Source organism: Ranitomeya variabilis, chromosome 3 (genome assembly GCF_051348905.1).
Source record: "Ranitomeya variabilis isolate aRanVar5 chromosome 3, aRanVar5.hap1, whole genome shotgun sequence".
Taxonomy (NCBI): domain Eukaryota; kingdom Metazoa; phylum Chordata; class Amphibia; order Anura; family Dendrobatidae; genus Ranitomeya; species Ranitomeya variabilis.
In genome coordinates this window covers 8,645,469-8,666,286 of record NC_135234.1, presented here as the reverse complement: position 1 = coordinate 8,666,286, position 20,818 = coordinate 8,645,469, and the positions used below count along the sequence as shown (strand labels likewise).

Below are 20,818 nucleotides of genomic sequence, written 5' to 3'. Positions count from 1 at the left end.
CACCATCGCAACTCCCCTCCATGCTTCACACACCTCACACCATCGCACCTCCCCTCCATGCTTCACACACCTCACACCATCGCACCTCCCCTCCATGCTTCACGCACCTCACACCATCGCGCCTCCCCTCCATGCTTCACGCACCTCACACCATCGCACCTCCCCTCCATGCTTCACGCACCTCACACCATCGCAACTCCCCTCCATGCTTCACACACCTTACACCATCGCACCTCCCCTCCATGCTTCACACACCTCACACCATCGCACCTCCCCTCCATGCTTCACACACCTCACACCATCGCACCTCCCCTCCATGCTTCACACACCTCACACCATCGCGCCTCCCCTCCATGCTTCACGCACCTCACACCATCGCACCTCCCCTCCATGCTTCACACACCTCACACCATCGCACCTACCCTCCATGCTTCACGCACCTTACACCATCACGCCTCCCCTCCATGCTTCACGCACCTCACACCATCGCACCTCCCCTCCATGCTTCACGCACCTCACACCATCGCACCTCCCCTCCATGCTTCACGCACCTCACACCATCGCACCTCCCCTCCATGCTTCACACACTTCACACCATCGCACGTCCCCTCCATGCTTCACGCACCTCACACCATCGCACCTCCCTTCAATGCTTCACGCACCCCAAACCATCGCACCTCCCTTCAATGCTTCACTCACCTCACAGCATCGTGCCTCCCCTCCATGCTTCACGCACCTCACACCATCGCACCTCCCTTCAATGCTTCACGCACCTCACACCATCGCACCTCCCCTCCATGCTTCACACACTTCACACCATCGCACGTCCCCTCAATGCTTCACGCACCTCACACCATCGCACCTCCCTTCAATGCTTCACGCACCTCACACCATCGCACCTCCCTTCAATGCTTCACGCACCTCACACCATCGCACCTCCCCTCCATGCTTCACGCACCTCACAGCATCGCACCTCCCCTCCATGCTTCACGCACCTCACAGCATCGTGCCTCCCTTCAATGCTTCACGCACCTCACACCATCGCACCTCCCTTCAATGCTTCACTCACCTCACAGCATCGCACCTCCCCTCCATGCTTCACGCACCTCACAGCATCGTGCCTCCCCTCCATGCTTTACGCACCTCACACCATCGCACCTCCCTTCAATGCTTCACTCACCTCACAGCATCGCACCTCCCCTCCATGCTTCATGCACCTCACACCATCGCACCTCTCCTCCATGCTTCACGCACCTCACACCATCGCACCTCCCCTCCATGCTTCATGCACCTCACACCATCGCACCTCCCCTCCATGCTTCACGCACCTCACACCATCGCACCTCCCCTCCATGCTTCACGCACCTCACACCATCACACCTCCCCTCCATGCTTCACGCACCTCACACCATCGCACCTCCCCTCCATGCTTTACGCACCTCACACCATCACACCTCCCCTCCATGCTTCACGCACCTCACACCATCGCACCTCCCCTCCATGCTTCATGCACCTCACACCATCGCACCTCCCCTCCATGCTTCACGCACCTCACACCATCACACCTCCCCTCCATGCTTCACGCACCTCACACCATCGCACCTCCCCTCCATGCTTTACGCACCTCACACCATCACACCTCCCCTCCATGCTTCACGCACCTCACACCATCGCACCTCCCCTCCATGCTTCATGCACCTCACACCATCGCACCTCCCCTCCATGCTTCACACACCTCACACCATCGCACCTCTCCTCCATGCTTCACGCACCTCACACCATCGCACCTCTCCTCCATGCTTCACGCACCTCACACCATCGCACCTCCCCTCCATGCTTCATGCACCTCACACCATCGCACCTCCCCTCCATGCTTCACGCACCTCACACCATCGCACCTCCCCTCCATGCTTCACACACCTCACAGCATCGCATCTCACACCATCGCACCTCCCCTCCATGCTTCACGCACCTCACACCATCGCACCTCCCCTCCATGCTTCACACCTCACACCATCGCACCTCCCCTCCATGCTTCACACACCTCACACCATCGCACCTCCCCTCCATGCTTCACACACCTCACACCATCGCACCTCCCCTCCATGCTTCACGCACCTTACACCATCACGCCTCCCCTCCATGCTTCACGCACCTCACACCATCGTGCCTCCTCTCCATGCTTCACACACCTCACACCACCCCTCCATGCTTCACAAACCATCGCACCTCCCCTCCATGCTTCACACACCTCACAGCATCGCATCTCACACCATCGCGCCTCCCCTCCATGCTTCACGCACCTCACACCATCGCACCTCCCCTCCATGCTTCACACACCTCACACCATCGCACCTACCCTCCATGCTTCACGCACCTTACACCATCACGCCTCCCCTCCATGCTTCACGCACCTCACACCATCGTGCCTCCTCTCCATGCTTCACACACCTCACACCACCCCTCCATGCTTCACAAACCATCGCACCTCCCCTCCATGCTTCACGCACCTCACACCATCGCACCTCCCTTCAATGCTTCACGCACCCCAAACCATCGCACCTCCCTTCAATGCTTCACTCACCTCACAGCATCGTGCCTCCCCTCCATGCTTCACGCACCTTACACCATCGCGCCTCCCCTCCATGCTTCACGCACCTCACAGCATCGTGCCTCCCCTCCATGCTTCACTCACCTCACACCATCGCACCACCCCTCCATGCTTCACACACCATCGTGCCTCCCCTCCATGCTTCATTCACCTCACACCATCACACCTCCCTCCATGCTTCACGCACCTCAAACATCGCACCTCCCCTCCATGCTTTACGCACCTCACACCATCGCACCTCCCCTCCATGCTTTACGCACCTCACACCATCGCACCTCCCCTCCATGCTTCACGCACCTCACACCATCGCATCTCCCCCCATGCTTCACTCACCTCACACCATCACACCTCCTTTTCTGTGCATCATGCTCCCCTACCATCATACCTCCCCTCCACTGGGCAGCAAACATGGAGATACCATCCACTCACCTCTTCTGTGTCTCACAGACATGGCGATTGGTAGCAGAAATGTCACATTATGACTCCTGAGACACAAGTACAGATTTCAACATCTCTCATCTCCGGTGCTTGTGCTGTTCATTACATACTAGTCTCTTCTTGTTTGCTTCCCTCAGTAGTGGCTTCTTTGCAGCAATTCCACCATGAAGGCCACTCCTCATGGTCTCCCCTGGACAGCTGTTTATTTGCTGTGGCTTCTACTTTTTGTCTGTGTATGTTTTATGAAGGCTGTTATTTGAGATGCTGTCAATTTATAGTTTCTAAGGCTGATTACTCTAATGAACTTATCCTCTGCAGCAGAGGTCATTCTTGGTCTTCCTTTCTTGGGTGCTCATGAGAGCCTGTTTCATCATAGTGATTGATGGTTTTCATGACTGCACTTGAGGACACCATCAAGGGTAGCACTTATTATGTTCCTTTGCTTCTTATTTCCATATGTGTTCTTTCCTTTGAGGTTTCGCTTCCTTCATTCTGAATCTACAGTCTGCACATTCCAATATTAACAGGAAAACCCAAGATTGACTGATGCTGATGTGTTCAGCGTTTCTGCAGTATTCTGTGGGTACTGTATAGTAATGTTCATTATATGGTACTGTCATGTATACACTATATAGCGGTATTATATATATTGTACTTGGATGGCAGTGTAAATGTTATAAGGGGACATGTAAGACTAAACGTCCATCTTTCTGCCCTCGTCTCGTTTCTAGACCATCAGTTCCCGGTGGCGCTCTTCTGTGGTCAGACGGGTTAATCTCTGTGTAATGGTTCTGGCAGGTTCTCTCTCAGAAGTGCAGGGGGATTTGAGGACTTTTCATAAGTTATCAGCCTTCTAGTGGAGGCCGGGACTTCACCGCGATTACTGTCAGTCTCCTGACCACGGCTTGAAAGATCTGAGCCACTGTGAAAGCTCCCAGCGACTTGTCATTCAGCAGGTCTGTAGTGAGCGGGCCCAGAGCAAGCACGCGCTGAAGTGGACGATTAACGCCGCCATCCCTAGGCTCACTGTTTACACTAACACACAAGTAACATCAGTAATGAGCCAGAAATGAGCAAAAGTGGAGTCGTTAATGCCAAGGACGTGCCGAGTCCTCATGTGATGTCGCCAGATGGATACTGTCCTGCGCCATAGCAGGTCTAAACAGAGAAAAGTAGAAGTGACATGCAAGAAAATCTCAGGTATAAGGTGCAGGATAATCTCAGGTGTAAGAAGAGATACAGGTGCAGGGTGATCTCAGGTGTAAGAGGAGATACACATGCTGGATAATCTCAGGTGTAAGAGAAGATACAAGTGCAGGATAATCTCAGGTGTAAGAGGAGATACAGGTGCAGAGTAATCAGGTGTAAGAGGAGATACAGGTGCAGGATAATCTCAGGTGTAATGAGATACAGGTGCAGGGTAATCTCAGGTTTAAGAGGAGATACAGGTGCAGGGTAATCTCAGGTTTAGGAGGAGATACAGGTGCAAGATAATCTCAGGTGTAAGAGGAGATACAGGTGCAGGGTAATCTCAGGTTTAAGAGGAGATACAGGTGCAGGGTAATCTCAGGTTTAGGAGGAGATACAGGTGCAAGATAATCTCAGGTGTAAGAGGAGATACAGGTGCAGGGTAATCTCAGATGTAAGAGGAGATACAGGTGCAGGATAATCTCAGGAGTATGAGTAGATACAGGTGCAAGGTAATCTCAGGTGTAAGACATGATACAGGTGCAGGGTAATCTCAGGTGTAAGAGGAGATACAGGTACAGGGTAATCTCAGGTGTAAGAGGAAATACAGGTGCAGGATAATCTCAGGTGTAAGAGGAGATACAGGTGCAGAATAAACTCAGGTGTAAGAGGAGATACAGGTGCAGGGTAATCTCAGATGTAAGAGGACATACAAGTGCAGGGTAATCTCAGGTGTAAGAGGAGATACACATGCTGTATAATCTCAGGTGTAAGAGGAGATACAAGTGCAAGGTAATCTCAGGTGTAAGAGGAGATACAGGTGCAGGTTAATCTCAGGTGTAAGAGAAGATACAGGTGCAGGGTAATCTCAGGTGTTAGAGGAGATACAGGTGCAGGGTAATCTCAGGTGTGAGAGGAGATACAGGTGCGGGGTAATTTAGGGGAGATACAGGTGCAGGGTAATCTCAGGTGTAAGAGGAGATACAGGTGCAGGGTATTCTCAGGTGTAAGAGGAGATACAGATGCAGGTTAATCTCAGGTGTAATGAGATACAGGTGCAGGGTAATCTCAGGTTTAAGAGGAGATACAGGTGCAGTATAATCTCAGATGTAAGAGGAGATACAGGTGCAGGGTAATCTCAGGTGTAAGAGGAGATACAGGTGCAAGATAATCTCAGGTGTAAGAGGAGATACAGGTGCAGGGTAATCTCAAGTGTAAGAGGAGATACAGGTGCAAGATAATCTCAGGTGTAAGAGGAGATACAGGTGCAGGATAATCTAAGGTGTAAGAGCAGATACAGGTGCAAGGTAATCTCAGGTGTAAGAGGAGATACAGGTGCAGGGTAATCTCAGGTATTAGAGGAGATACAGGTGCAGGATAATCTCAGATGTAAGAAGATACAGGTGCAGGGTAATCTCATGTGTAAGAGGAGATACAGGTGCAGGGTAATCTCAGGTATTAGAGGAGATACAGGTGCAGGATAATCTCAGATGTAAGAGAAGATACAGGTGCAGGGTAATCTCAGGTGTAAGAGGAGATACAAGTGCAGGGTAATCTCAGGTGTAAGAGGAGATACAGGTGCAGGTTAATCTCAGGTGTTAGAGGAGATAGAGGTGCAGGGTAATCTCAGGTGTTAGAGGAGATACAGGTGCAGGGTAATCTCAGGTGTTAGAGGAGATACAGGTGCAGGGTAATCTCAGGTGTAAGAGGAGATACAGGTGCGGGGTAATTTAGGGGAGATACAGGTGCAGGGTAATCTCAGGTGTAAGAGGAGATACAGGTGCAGGGTATTCTCAGGTGTAAGAGGAGATACAGATGCAGGTTAATCTCAGGTGTAATGAGATACAGGTGCAGGGTAATCTCAGGTTTAAGAGGAGATACAGGTGCAGTATAATCTCAGATGTAAGAGGAGATACAGGTGCAGGGTAATCTCAGGTGTAAGAGGAGATACAGGTGCAAGATAATCTCAGGTGTAAGAGGAGATACAGGTGCAGGGTAATCTCAAGTGTAAGAAGAGATACAGGTGCAAGATAATCTCAGGTGTAAGAGGAGATACAGGTGCAGGATAATCTAAGGTATTAGAGGAGATACAGGTGCAGGATAATCTCAAGTGTAAGAGGAGATACAGGTGCAGGGTAATCTCAGGTGTAAGAGGAGATACAGGTGCAGGGTAATCTCAGATGTAAGAGAAGATACAGGTGCAGGGTAATCTCAGGTGTAAGAGGAGATACAAGTGCAGGGTGATCTCAGGTGTTAGAGGAGATACAGGTGCAGGGTAATCTCAGGTGTTAGAGGAGATACAGGTGCAGGGTAATCTCAGGTGTTAAAGGAGATACAGGTGCAGGGTAATCTCAGGTGTTAGAGGAGATACAGGTGCAGGGTAATCTCAGGTATTAGAGGAGATACAGGTGCAGGGTAATCTCAGGTGTAAGAGGAGATACAGGTGCAGGGTAATCTCAGGTGTAAGAGGAGATACAGTTGCAGGATAATCTTAGGTGTAAGAGGAGATACAGGTGCAGGACAATCTCAGGTGTAAGAGGAGATAAAGGTGCAGGATAATCTCAGGTGTAATGAGATACAGGTGCAGGGTAATCTCAGGTTTGAGGAGATACAGGTGCAGTATAATCTCAGGTGTAAGAGGAGATACAGGTGCAGGATAATCTCAGGTTTGAGGAGATACAGGTGCAGTATAATCTCAGATGTAAGAGGAGATACAGGTGCAAGATAATCTCAGGTGTAAGAGGAGATACAGGTGCAGGATAATCTAAGGTGTAAGAGGAGATACAGGTGCAGGATAATCTCAGGTGTAAGAAGAGTTAAAGGTGCAGGGTAATCTCAGGTGTGAGAGGAGATACAGGTGCAGGATAATCTCAGGTGTAATGAAATACAGGTGCAGGGTAATCTCAGGTTTGAGGAGATACAGGTGCAGTATAATCTCAGGTGTAAGAGGAGATACAGGTGCAGAGTAATCTCAGGTGTTAGAGGAGATACAGGTGCAGGTTAATCTCAGGTGTTAGAGGAGATACAGGTGCAGGGTAATCTCAGGTGTTAGAGGAGATACAGGTGCAGGGTAATCTCAGGTGTTAGAGGAGATACAGGTGCAGGGTAATCTCAGGTGTAAGAGGAGATACAGGTGCGGGGTAATTTAGGGGAGATACAGGTGCAGGGTAATCTCAGGTGTAAGAGGAGATACAGGTGCAGGGTATTCTCAGGTGTAAGAGGAGATACAGATGCAGGTTAATCTCAGGTGTAATGAGATACAGGTGCAGGGTAATCTCAGGTTTAAGAGGAGATACAGGTGCAGTATAATCTCAGATGTAAGAGGAGGTGCAGGGTAATCTCAGGTGTAAGAGGAGATACAGGTGCAAGATAATCTCAGGTGTAAGAGGAGATACAGGTGCAGGGTAATCTCAAGTGTAAGAGGAGATACAGGTGCAAGATAATCTCAGGTGTAAGAGGAGATACAGGTGCAGGATAATCTAAGGTGTAAGAGCAGGTGCAGGGTAATCTCAGGTGTAAGAGGAGATACAGGTGCAGGGTAATCTCAGGTATTAGAGGAGATACAGGTGCAGGATAATCTCAGATGTAAGAGAAGATACAGGTGCAGGGTAATCTCAGGTGTAAGAGGAGATACAAGTGCAGGGTAATCTCAGGTGTTAGAGGAGATACAGGTGCAGGGTAATCTCAGGTGTTAGAGGAGATACAGGTGCAGGGTAATCTCAGGTGTTAAAGGAGATACAGGTGCAGGGTAATCTCAGGTGTTAGAGGAGATACAGGTGCAGGGTAATCTCAGGTTAAGAGGAGATACAGGTGCAGGGTAATCTCAGGTGTAAGAGGAGATACAGGTGCAGGGTAATCTCAGGTATTAGAGGAAATACAGGTGTAGGGTAATCTCAGGTGTAAGAGGAGATACAGGTGCAGGGTAATCTCAGGTGTAAGAGGAGATACAGGTGCAAGATAATCTCAGGTGTAAGAGGAGATACAGGTGCAGGATAATCTTAGGTGTAAGAGGAGATACAGGTGCAGGACAATCTCAGGTGTAAGAGGAGATAAAGGTGCAGGATAATCTCAGGTGTAATGAGATACAGGTGCAGGGTAATCTCAGGTTTGAGGAGATACAGGTGCAGTATAATCTCAGGTGTAAGAGGAGATACAGGTGCAGGATAATCTCAGGTTTAAGAGGAGATACAGGTGCAGGATAATCTCAGGTGTGAGAGGAGATACAGGTGCAGGATATTCTCAGGTGTAAGAGGAGTTAAAGGTGCAGGGTAATCTCAGGTGTGAGAGGAGATACAGGTGCAGGATAATCTCAGGTGTAAGAGGAGTTAAAGGTGCAGGGTAATCTCAGGTGTGAGAGGAGATACAGGTGCAGGATAATCTCAGGTGTAATGAGATACAGGTGCAGGGTAATCTCAGGTTTGAGGAGATACAGGTGCAGTATAATCTCAGGTGTAAGAGGAGATACAGGTGCAGGGTAATCTCAAGTGTAAGAGGAGATACAGGTGCAAGATAATCTCAGGTGTAAGAGGAGATACAGGTGCAGGATAATCTAAGGTGTAAGAGCAGATACAGGTGCAGGGTAATCTCAGGTGTAAGAGGAGATACAGGTGCAGGGTAATCTCAGGTGTAAGAGGAGATACAGATGCAGGATAATCTCAAGAGTATGAGTAGATAAAGGTGCAAGGTAATCTCAGGTGTAAGACATGATACAGGTGCAGGGTAATCTCAGGTGTAAGAGGAGATATTGGTACAGGGTAATCTCAGGTGTAAGAGGAAATACAGGTGCAGCATAATCTCAGGTGTAAGAGGAGATACGGGTGCAGAATAATCTCAGGTGTAAGAGGAGATACAGGTGCAGGGTAATCTCAGATGTAAGAGGACATACAAGTGCAGGGTAATCTCAGGTGTAAGAGGAGATACACATGCTGTATAATCTCAGGTGTAAGAGGAGATACAGGTGCAGGTTAATCTCAGGTGTTAGAGGAGATAGAGGTGCAGGGTAATCTCAGGTGTTAGAGGAGATACAGGTGCAGGGTAATCTCAGGTGTTAGAGGAGATACAGGTACAGGGTAATCTCAGGTGTAAGAGGAGATACAGGTGCAGGGTAATTTAAGGGAGATACGGGTGCAGGGTAATGTCAGGTGTAAGAGGAGATACAGGTGCAGGGTAATCTCAGGTGTAAGAGGAGATACAGGTGCAGGGTAATCTCAGGTGTTAGAGGAGATACAGGTGCAGGGTAATCTCAGGTGTTAAAGGAGATACAGGTGCAGGGTAATCTCAGGTGTTAGAGGAGATACAGGTGCAGGGTAATCTCAGGTTAAGAGGAGATACAGGTGCAGGGTAATCTCAGGTGTAAGAGGAGATACAGGTGCAGGGTAATCTCAGGTATTAGAGGAAATACAGGTGTAGGGTAATCTCAGGTGTAAGAGGAGATACAGGTGCAGGGTAATCTCAGGTGTAAGAGGAGATACAGGTGCAAGATAATCTCAGGTGTAAGAGGAGATACAGGTGCAGGATAATCTTAGGTGTAAGAGGAGATACAGGTGCAGGACAATCTCAGGTGTAAGAGGAGATAAAGGTGCAGGATAATCTCAGGTGTAATGAGATACAGGTGCAGGGTAATCTCAGGTTTGAGGAGATACAGGTGCAGTATAATCTCAGGTGTAAGAGGAGATACAGGTGCAGGATAATCTCAGGTTTAAGAGGAGATACAGGTGCAGGATAATCTCAGGTGTGAGAGGAGATACAGGTGCAGGATATTCTCAGGTGTAAGAGGAGTTAAAGGTGCAGGGTAATCTCAGGTGTGAGAGGAGATACAGGTGCAGGATAATCTCAGGTGTAAGAGGAGTTAAAGGTGCAGGGTAATCTCAGGTGTGAGAGGAGATACAGGTGCAGGATAATCTCAGGTGTAATGAGATACAGGTGCAGGGTAATCTCAGGTTTGAGGAGATACAGGTGCAGTATAATCTCAGGTGTAAGAGGAGATACAGGTGCAGGGTAATCTCAAGTGTAAGAGGAGATACAGGTGCAAGATAATCTCAGGTGTAAGAGGAGATACAGGTGCAGGATAATCTAAGGTGTAAGAGCAGATACAGGTGCAGGGTAATCTCAGGTGTAAGAGGAGATACAGGTGCAGGGTAATCTCAGGTGTAAGAGGAGATACAGGTGCAGGATAATCTCAAGAGTATGAGTAGATAAAGGTGCAAGGTAATCTCAGGTGTAAGACATGATACAGGTGCAGGGTAATCTCAGGTGTAAGAGGAGATATTGGTACAGGGTAATCTCAGGTGTAAGAGGAAATACAGGTGCAGCATAATCTCAGGTGTAAGAGGAGATACGGGTGCAGAATAATCTCAGGTGTAAGAGGAGATACAGGTGCAGGGTAATCTCAGATGTAAGAGGACATACAAGTGCAGGGTAATCTCAGGTGTAAGAGGAGATACACATGCTGTATAATCTCAGGTGTAAGAGGAGATACAGGTGCAGGTTAATCTCAGGTGTTAGAGGAGATAGAGGTGCAGGGTAATCTCAGGTGTTAGAGGAGATACAGGTGCAGGGTAATCTCAGGTGTTAGAGGAGATACAGGTACAGGGTAATCTCAGGTGTAAGAGGAGATACAGGTGCAGGGTAATTTAAGGGAGATACGGGTGCAGGGTAATGTCAGGTGTAAGAGGAGATACAGGTGCAGGGTAATCTCAGGTGTAAGAGGAGATACAGGTGCAGGTTAATCTCAGGTGTAAGAGGAGCTACAGGTGCAGGGTAATCTCAGGTATTAGAAAAGATACAGGTGCAGGGTAATCTCAGATGTAAGGAAATACAGGTGCAGGGTAATCTCAGGTGTAAGAGAAGATACAAGTGCAGGGTAATCTCAGGTGTAAGAGGAGATACAGGTGCAGGTTAATCTCAGGTGTTAGAGGAGATACAGGTGCAGGGTAATCTCAGGTGTTAGAGGAGATACAGGTGCAGGGTAATCTCAGGTGTAAGAGGAGATACAGGTACAAGGTAATCTCAGGTGTAAGAGGAGATACAGGTGCAGGGTAATCTCATGAATTAGAGGAGATACAGGTGCAGGGTAATCTCAGGTATTAGAGGAGATACAGGTGCAGGATAATCTCAGATGTAAGAAGATACAGGTGCAGGGTAATCTCAGGTGTAAGAGGAGATACAGGTGCAGGGTAATCTCAGGTATTAGAGGAGATACAGGTGCAGGATAATCTCAGATGTAAGAGAAGATACAGGTGCAGGGTAATCTCAGGTGTAAGAGGAGATACAAGTGCAGGGTAATCTCAGGTGTAAGAGGAGATACAGGTGCAGGTTAATCTCAGGTGTTAGAGGAGATAGAGGTGCAGGGTAATCTCAGGTGTTAGAGGAGATACAGGTGCAGGGTAATCTCAGGTGTTAGAGGAGATACAGGTGCAGGGTAATCTCAGGTGTAAGAGGAGATACAGGTGCGGGGTAATTTAGGGGAGATACAGGTGCAGGGTAATCTCAGGTGTAAGAGGAGATACAGGGGCAGGGTATTCTCAGGTGTAAGAGGAGATACAGATGCAGGTTAATCTCAGGTGTAATGAGATACAGGTGCAGGGTAATCTCAGGTTTAAGAGGAGATACAGGTGCAGTATAATCTCAGATGTAAGAGGAGATACAGGTGCAGGGTAATCTCAGGTGTAAGAGGAGATACAGGTGCAAGATAATCTCAGGTGTAAGAGGAGATACAGGTGCAGGGTAATCTCAAGTGTAAGAGGAGATACAGGTGCAAGATAATCTCAGGTGTAAGAGGAGATACAGGTGCAGGATAATCTAAGGTGTAAGAGCAGGTGCAGGGTAATCTCAGGTGTAAGAGGAGATACAGGTGCAGGGTAATCTCAGGTATTAGAGGAGATACAGGTGCAGGATAATCTCAGATGTAAGAGAAGATACAGGTGCAGGGTAATCTCAGGTGTAAGAGGAGATACAAGTGCAGGGTAATCTCAGGTGTTAGAGGAGATACAGGTGCAGAGTAATCTCAGGTGTTAGAGGAGATACAGGTGCAGGGTAATCTCAGGTGTTAAAGGAGATACAGGTGCAGGGTAATCTCAGGTGTTAGAAGAGATACAGGTGCAGGGTAATCTCAGGTTAAGAGGAGATACAGGTGCAGGGTAATCTCAGGTGTAAGAGGAGATACAGGTGCAGGGTAATCTCAGGTATTAGAGGAGATACAGGTGCAGGGTAATCTCAGGTGTAAGAGGAGATACAGGTGCAGGGTAATCTCAGGTGTAAGAGGAGATACAGGTGCAGGATAATCTCAGGTGTAAGAGGAGATACAGGTGCAGGATAATCTTAGGTGTAAGAGGCGATACAGGTGCAGGACAATCTCAGGTGTAAGAGGAGATAAAGGTGCAGGATAATCTCAGGTGTAATGAGATACAGGTGCAGGGTAATCTCAGGTTTGAGGAGATACAGGTGCAGTATAATCTCAGGTGTAAGAGGAGATACAGGTGCAGGATAATCTCAGGTTTAAGAGGAGATACAGGTGCAGGATAATCTCAGGTGTGAGAGGAGATACAGGTGCAGGATAATCTCAGGTGTAATAAGATACAGGTGCAGGGTAATCTCAGGTTTGAGGAGATACAGGTGCAGTATAATCTCAGATGTAATAGGAGATGCACATGCTGTATAATCTCAGGTGTAAGAGGAGATACAAGTGCAGGGTAATCTCAGGTGTAAGAGGAGATACAGGTGCAGGGTAATCTCAGGTATAAGAGGAGATACAGGTGCAGGGTAATCTCAGGTGTTAGAGTAGATACAGGTGCAGGGTAATCTCAGGTGTTAGAGTAGATACAGGTGCAGGGTAATCTCAGGTGTAAGAGGAGATACAGGTGCAGGGTAATCTCAGGTGTAAGAGGAGATGCAAGTGCAGGGTAATCTCAGGTGTAAGAGGAGATACAGGTGCAGGGTAATGTCAAACGGAAGCACACTGGCCCATCTTACTTTCTGTCCCCTGATCATGTGCTGTCAGTAATCTGCTCTGTGTGACGGAGGCCATTCCTGCACGTCAGCAGAGCACAGTGTTGCCAGATGAAGCAGCGGTGAAGTTGTTTAGTTGCTTCACCATTGTTTTTACCAAATGGCACTGAGCTGTGCCATGGTACAACCTCAGCCCTGTATCTGTGGAGACACATGTAACCTCCAGTGCCCAGCATGGGACATCGGCCGCATGGAGCGGGATGTCGGCTGCATGGAGCGGGATGTTGGCCGCATGGAGCGGGACGTCGGCTGCATGGAGCGGGATGTCGGCTTCATGGAGCGGGATGTCGGCTTCATGGAGCGGGACGTCGGCTGCATGGAGCGGGATGTCAATGCACAGATGTACCAGGCGTGATCACTCCCTGGAAACCGCTCTAATACAATAAAAAGCCTGCTGATCATGAGCTCGGCACTCGCTCACAGGCCCCTCCAGCAGAAATTGACACCACATGGCAAAAGGGCCTAATTGTTACAAGGAAGGGAAGAAGGGGTCTCTGCGGAGAGGGGGTGCTGGCTGGGAGAAGGGGCGCCAGGGAGAGGGGGCTTGTCAGAGCGTTCACATCACCTCATTTATCCTCTTGTTACACATAAAGCAAATACTGCACCCAAGAAAGACAGATAGCAGCGGGGTGTAATGGGGAGATCTAAGCTGCGTCCGCTATCACAGCCCCCCACATTCCGCCCCCCACGGCCCCAGAGCCATCAGCAGCTTTTATGGGGCAGTTTGGGGTTATTTTATGACTTTGCAGTGTATATGGGGCTCGGAGGAGAAGCTCCAGATGTTGGAGACTTGGTGGAAACAAGCTGTAAAAAGCCAGCCATAAAAGTGCAGTGAAGCGGGGGTCCGCCTGTGCCACACATCTGCTGCGCCAGCTGTGTGTTCCCACTTCTGTCATCGCCCTCAGGAAACTCAATACCCCGATTTCACCCCAATTAGGTGGGGATAGTGGAGGGGGGCTGCTCCGCCGGGCGAAGGCTTAATTGGCCTCTTTATAGCCCCGGATTGTGGGACTCCCATTGATTCAGACGCCCCCCCCCCCAGGCCAGACAGCATTGCACACCACTACCCCCAATATCCAGGGTTCATCATTGCCACCCAGTGACAGCTCAACAGCATCTCTACAAACGTTCCCCAAACATCAGCGCAACCAGCAGAGGTGCCAGTCACCGGCCCATGACCTGGTACAGCACCAGAAACAGCAGCAAGAACAGCACCAGAATCAACAGCAGGAGCAGCAGCAGGAGCAACACCCGGGGCGGCACCAGAAACAGCACCAGGAAAAGCACGAGAAGCAGCACCGGCCCATGACCCAGAACAGCACCAGAATCAACAGCAGGAGCCGCTCCAGAAAGAGCAGGAGCAGCACCCAGGGCGGCACCAGAAACAGCACCAGGAAAAGCACCAGAAACCGCATCGGCCCATGACCCAGAACAGCACCAGAATCAACAGCAGGAGCCGCACCAGAAACAGCAGGAGCAGCACCCAGGGCGGCACCAGAAACAGCACCGGCCCATGACCCGGTACAGCACCAGAAACAGCAGCAAGAACAGCACCAGAATCAACAGCAGGAGCAGCACCCAGGGCGGCACCAGAAACAGCACCAGGAAAAGCACCAGAAACAGCACCGGCCCATGACCCAGAACAGCACCAGAAACAGCAGCAGGAGCAGCACCAGAAACACCGGCCCATCACCCCAAAAAGCACCACAAACAGCATCGGCCCATGACCCAGAATAGCACCACAATCAACAGCAGGAGCTGCACCCGGGGCGGCACCAGAAACACTGGCTCATGACCCGGTACAGCACCAGACACAGCAGCAGGAAAAGCACCAGAAACACCGACCCATGACCCCGAACAACACCAGAAGTAGCACCAGGAAAAGCACCAGAAACAGCAGGAGCAGCACCAGGGGAGGCACCAGAAACACCGGTACAAGTGACCCGGTACAGCACCACTCACAGCATTAGAAACAGCAGCAGGAAAAGCACTAGAAACAGCACCGGCCCATGACCCCGAACAGCATCAGAATCAACAGCAGGAGCAGCACCTGGGGCGGCACCAGAAACCAGACCCAGCCCATCACTCAGAACAGCACCAGAAACAGCAGCAGGAGCATCAGTGACCCATCACTTGGAACAGCACCAGAAACCGCAGAAGGAGCAGCACCCGGAGCGGTTCCAGAAACAGCACCGGCCTATAACCCAGAACAGCACCAGATACAGCAGCAAGAACAGCAGCGGGAACAACAGCCTAAACAGATGCCAGCCGCTCGTATTGGGCACCCCTGGTGCCTCTTATCACAGGATCCACAACTTCCATCCAGTCACACTCCGTAAAGGCAACCTGTCACCCCCAAAATCGAAGGTGAGCTAAGCCCACCTCCATCAGGGGCTTATCTCCAGCAGTCTGTAATGATTCTGTAATGCTGTAGATAAGCCCCCGATGTATCCTGGAAGATGAGAAAAAGAGGTTAGATTATAATCACCCAGGGGCGGTCCCGGTTCTGTTCTGGTCTGATGGGCGTCGCGGTCCGGGGCCTCCATCTTCTTACAATGACGTCCTCTTCTTGTCTTCACGCTGCGGCTCCCGCTCCGGTGTACTGATTTGTCCTGTTGAGGACAGAGCAAAGTACTGCAGTGCGTAGGTGCTGGGCCTCTCTGACCTTTCCTGGTGCCTGCGCACTGCAGATCTTTGCTCTGCCCTCAACAGGACAAATCAGAACACCGGAGCGGGAGCCGCAGCATGAAGACAAGAAGAGGACGTCATCGTAAGAAGATGGAGGCCCCGGACCGCGACACCCACCGGACCAGAACCGGACCGGGACCGCCCCTGGGTGAGTATAATGTAACCTGTTTTTCTCATCTTTTAGGACACATCTACATTCCAGAATACTGTAGATAAGCCCCTGATGCCGGTGGGCTTAGCTCACCTTCGATATTGAGGTGACAGGTTCCCTTTAAGCCCTTTTGGTCAAGGGTCCATAATATGAAATTCAGTGGATCCTGGTGACATTGGCAAGACAAACAAATGCAGCTCTAGAGGATAAGACATGATGTAACAGCAGAATAGTGACTGCAGCTCTGGGGGTGACTGGAGGATAACACTTGATGGAACAGCAGAATAGTGAGTGCAGCTCTGGAGGTGACTGGAGGATAAGACACAATGTAACAGCAGAATAGTGAGTGCAGCTCTGGAGGTGACTGGAGGATAAGACAAGATGTAACAGCAGAACAGTGAGAGCAGCTCTGGAGGATAAGACACGATATAACAGCAGTATAGTGACCGCAGCTCTGGAGGTGGCTGGAGTCTCAGGATTAGTACTCCATGTTATTCTGGGTGTTAGGTGGAGATTAACCCTTGATGTTCAGTCTCCGTTTCCCAGGATGGGGGACTCCTATGTCCTCCTCTGATGATATTACGCACCTTTTCTCTCCTCTGTAACTCCCGGAACGTTTCCATTTCTGCTCCACAGGTGACAGAAGCAGCCAAGACCCTCCTGGACTCCGGGGAGACCTTACCTCCATTACTGGTGGCCAAACTGCTCAAATTCCAGTTCCTGATCATCAAGCAGAAGGATATGCTGCGGAGGGAGGCCGAGAAGAAGGTGAGGCCCTGGAGCCGAGAGGTTGCGCTTACGTTCCGCCGCATTGTGTCCTCAGCAGTGCAATAGTGAGACCAGGCGGCCAATACTCCACCAGTGACCAGCAGGAACCAGTACAAACCGTTACATGGGTCCAGACTGATAGAATCCCCCTCTTATTGGCGGATATTCTACATGAAGAGCCCACCATTGTGTGGTGACCATAGGGGCCATCGATGCCTGGATAATGGACAGACTTACTATAGCAGACACCAGAGAGACAGTAGCTCAGATGAGCCATGACCAGGAGCAAAGCGAGCATGGAGGACCGGTGCGTGACACAACGTAATCTATTCTGTATTCGTTCTTCATCTTTAGCTGCCAGAAGACAGAGGGAAACAAAAGGCAATGAAAAGCCCAAAGGGCAAAGTATTAAGCGCAAGAGGTTCTGCGAAGACCAAAGGGAAAAAACTGCCAGAGGCGGAACCTGCTGTGAAGAAAGACACCGCGCTGAAACGCCGGGGGGAAGAGGACGGCACCAACATGTACATAGGTAAGAAATCAGTCCTGTGATAACAACATTACATAACGCAAGAAAGTCACGTCATAAGCTACAAGAAAATAACTACTACAATACTGCCCCTATGTACAAGAATATAACTACTATAATACTGCCCCTATGTACAAGAATATAACTACTATAATACTGCTCCTATGTACAAGAATATAACTACTATAATACTGCCCCTATGTACAAGAATATTAGTACTATAATACTGCCTCCTATGTACAAGAATATAACTACTATAATACTGCCCCTATGTACAGGAATATAACTACTATAATACTGCCCCTATGTACAAGAATATAACTACTATAATACTGCTCCTATGTACAAGAATATAACTACTATAATACTGCCCCTATGTACAAGAATATAACTACTATAATACTGCCCCTATGTACAAGAATATAACTACTATAATACTGCCTCCTATGTACAAGAATATAACTACTATAATACTGCCTCTATGTACAAGAATATAACTACTATAATACTGCCTCCTATGTACAAGAATATAACTACTATAATACTGCTCCTATGTACAGGAATATAACTACTATAATACTGCCCCTATGTACAAGAATATAACTACTATAATACTGCTCCTATGTACAAGAATATAACTACTATAATACTGCCTCCTATGTACAAGAATATAACTACTATAATACTGCTCCTATGTACAAGAATATAATTACTGTAATACTGCCCCTATGTACAAGAATATAACTGCTATAATACTGCCCCTATGTACAAGAATATAACTACTATAATACTGCCCCTATGTACAAGAATATAACTACTATAATACTGCTCCTATGTACAAGAATATAACTACTATAATACTGCTCCTATGTACAAGAATATAACTACTATAATACTGCCCCTATGTACAAGAATATAACTACTATAATACTGCTCCTATGTACAAGAATATAACTACTATAATACTGCCCCTATGTACAAGAATATAACTACTATAATACTGCTCCTATGTACAAGAATATAACTACTATAATACTGCTCCTATGTACAAGAATATAACTACTATAATACTGCCCCTATGTACAAGAATAAAACTACTATAATACTGCCCCTATGTACAAGAATATAACTACTATAATACTGCCCCTATGTACAAGAATATAACTACTATAATACTGCTCCTATGTACAAGAATATAACTACTATAATAGTGCTCCTATGTACAAGAATAAAACTACTATAATACTGCCCCTATGTACAAGAATATAACTACTATAATACTGCTCCTATGTACAAGAATATAACTACTATAATACTGCCCCTATGTACAAGAATATAACTACTATAATACTGCTCCTATGTACAAGAATATAACTACTATAATACTGCTCCTATGTACACGAATAAAACTACTATAATACTGCCCCTATGTACAAGAATATAACTACTATAATACTGCTCCTATGTACAAGAATATAACTACTATAATACTGCCCCTATGTACAAGAATATAACTACTATAATACTGCTCCTATGTACAAGAATATAACTACTATAAGACTACGTTCACATTTGCGTTATGCGCCGCAGCGTCGGCGCCGCAGCGCACAACGCAAACAAAAACGCAGCAAAACGCATGCACAACGCTGCGTTTTGCGCCGCATGCGTCGTTTTTTTCATTGAATTTGGACGCAGCAAAAATGCAACTTGCTGCGTCCTCTGCGCCCCGACGCGGGCGCCGCAGCGACGCATGCGGCGCAAAACGCAAGTGCGCCGCATGTCCATGCGCCCCCATGTTAAATATAGGGGCGCATGACGCATGCGGCGCCGCTGCGGCGCCCGACGCTGCGGCGCTGGCCGCAAATGTGAACGTAGCCTAATACTGCTCCTATGTACAAGAATATAACTACTATAATACTGCTCCTATGTACAAGAATATAACTACTATAATACTGCTCCTATGTACAAGAATATAACTACTATAATACTGCCTCTATGTACAAGAATATAACTACTATAATACTGCTCCTATGTACAAGAATATAACTACTATAATACTGCTCCTATGTACAAGAATATAACTACTATAATACTGCCCCTATGTACAAGAATATAACTACTATAATACTGCTCCTATGTACAAGAATATAACTACTATAATACTGCCCCTATGTACAAGAATATAACTACTATAATACTGCTCCTATGTACAAGAATATAACTACTATAATACTGCTCCTATGTACAAGAATATAACTACTATAATACTGCCCCTATGTACAAGAATATAACTACTATAATACTGCTCCTATGTACAAGAATATAACTACTATAATACTGCCCCTATGTACAAGAATATAACTACTATAATACTGCTCCTATGTACAAGAATATAACTACTATAATACTGCTCCTATGTACAAGAATAAAACTACTATAATACTGCCCCTATGTACAAGAATATAACTACTATAATACTGCCCCTATGTACAAGAATATAACTACTATAATACTGCTCCTATGTACAAGAATATAACTACTATAATACTGCTCCTATGTACAAGAATAAAACTACTATAATACTGCCCCTATGTACAAGAATATAACTACTATAATACTGCTCCTATGTACAAGAATATAACTACTATAATACTGCCCCTATGTACAAGAATATAACTACTATAATACTGCTCCTATGTACAAGAATATAACTACTATAATACTGCTCCTATGTACAAGAATAAAACTACTATAATACTGCCCCTATGTACAAGAATATAACTACTATAATACTGCCCCTATGTACAAGAATATAACTACTATAATACTGCTCCTATGTACAAGAATATAACTACTATAATATTGCCTCTATGTACAAGAATAAAACTACTATAATACTGCCCCTATGTACAAGAATATAACTACTATAATACTGCTCCTATATACAACAATATAACTACTATAATACTGCCCCTATGTACAAGAATATAACTACTATAATACTGCCCCTATGTACAAGAATATAACTACTATAATACTGCCCCTATGTACAAGAATATAACTACTATAATGCTGCCCCTATGTACAAGAATATAACTACTATAATACTGCCCCCTATGTACAAGAATATAACTACTATAATACTGCTCCTATGTACAAGAATATAACTACTATAATACTGCTCCTATGTACAAGAATATAACTACTATAATACTGCTCCTATGTACAAGAATATAACTACTATAATACTGCCCCTATGTACAAGAATATAACTGTTATAATACTGTTCCTATGTACAAGAATATAACTACTATAATACTGCTCCTATGTAAAAGAATATAACTACTATAATACTGCCCCTATGTACAAGAATATAACTACTATAATACTGCTCCTATGTACAAGAATATAACTACTATAATACTGCTCCTATATACAACAA

At 47.2% G+C, this 20,818-nt stretch overlaps 1 protein-coding gene across 1 annotated transcript in view; it reads left to right on the top strand.

Annotated features, from left to right (window-relative positions):
• SPAG17 (sperm associated antigen 17) overlaps window positions 1–20,818 on the top strand; it is a 279,955-nt gene that overhangs the window by 192,264 nt on the left and 66,873 nt on the right. Inside the window, exons 4-5 of the mRNA XM_077299087.1 lie at window positions 16,719–16,850; window positions 17,205–17,379. Of these exons, the coding sequence (XP_077155202.1) occupies window positions 16,719–16,850; window positions 17,205–17,379 (307 nt within the window). The remainder of the gene's footprint in view (window positions 1–16,718; window positions 16,851–17,204; window positions 17,380–20,818) is intronic.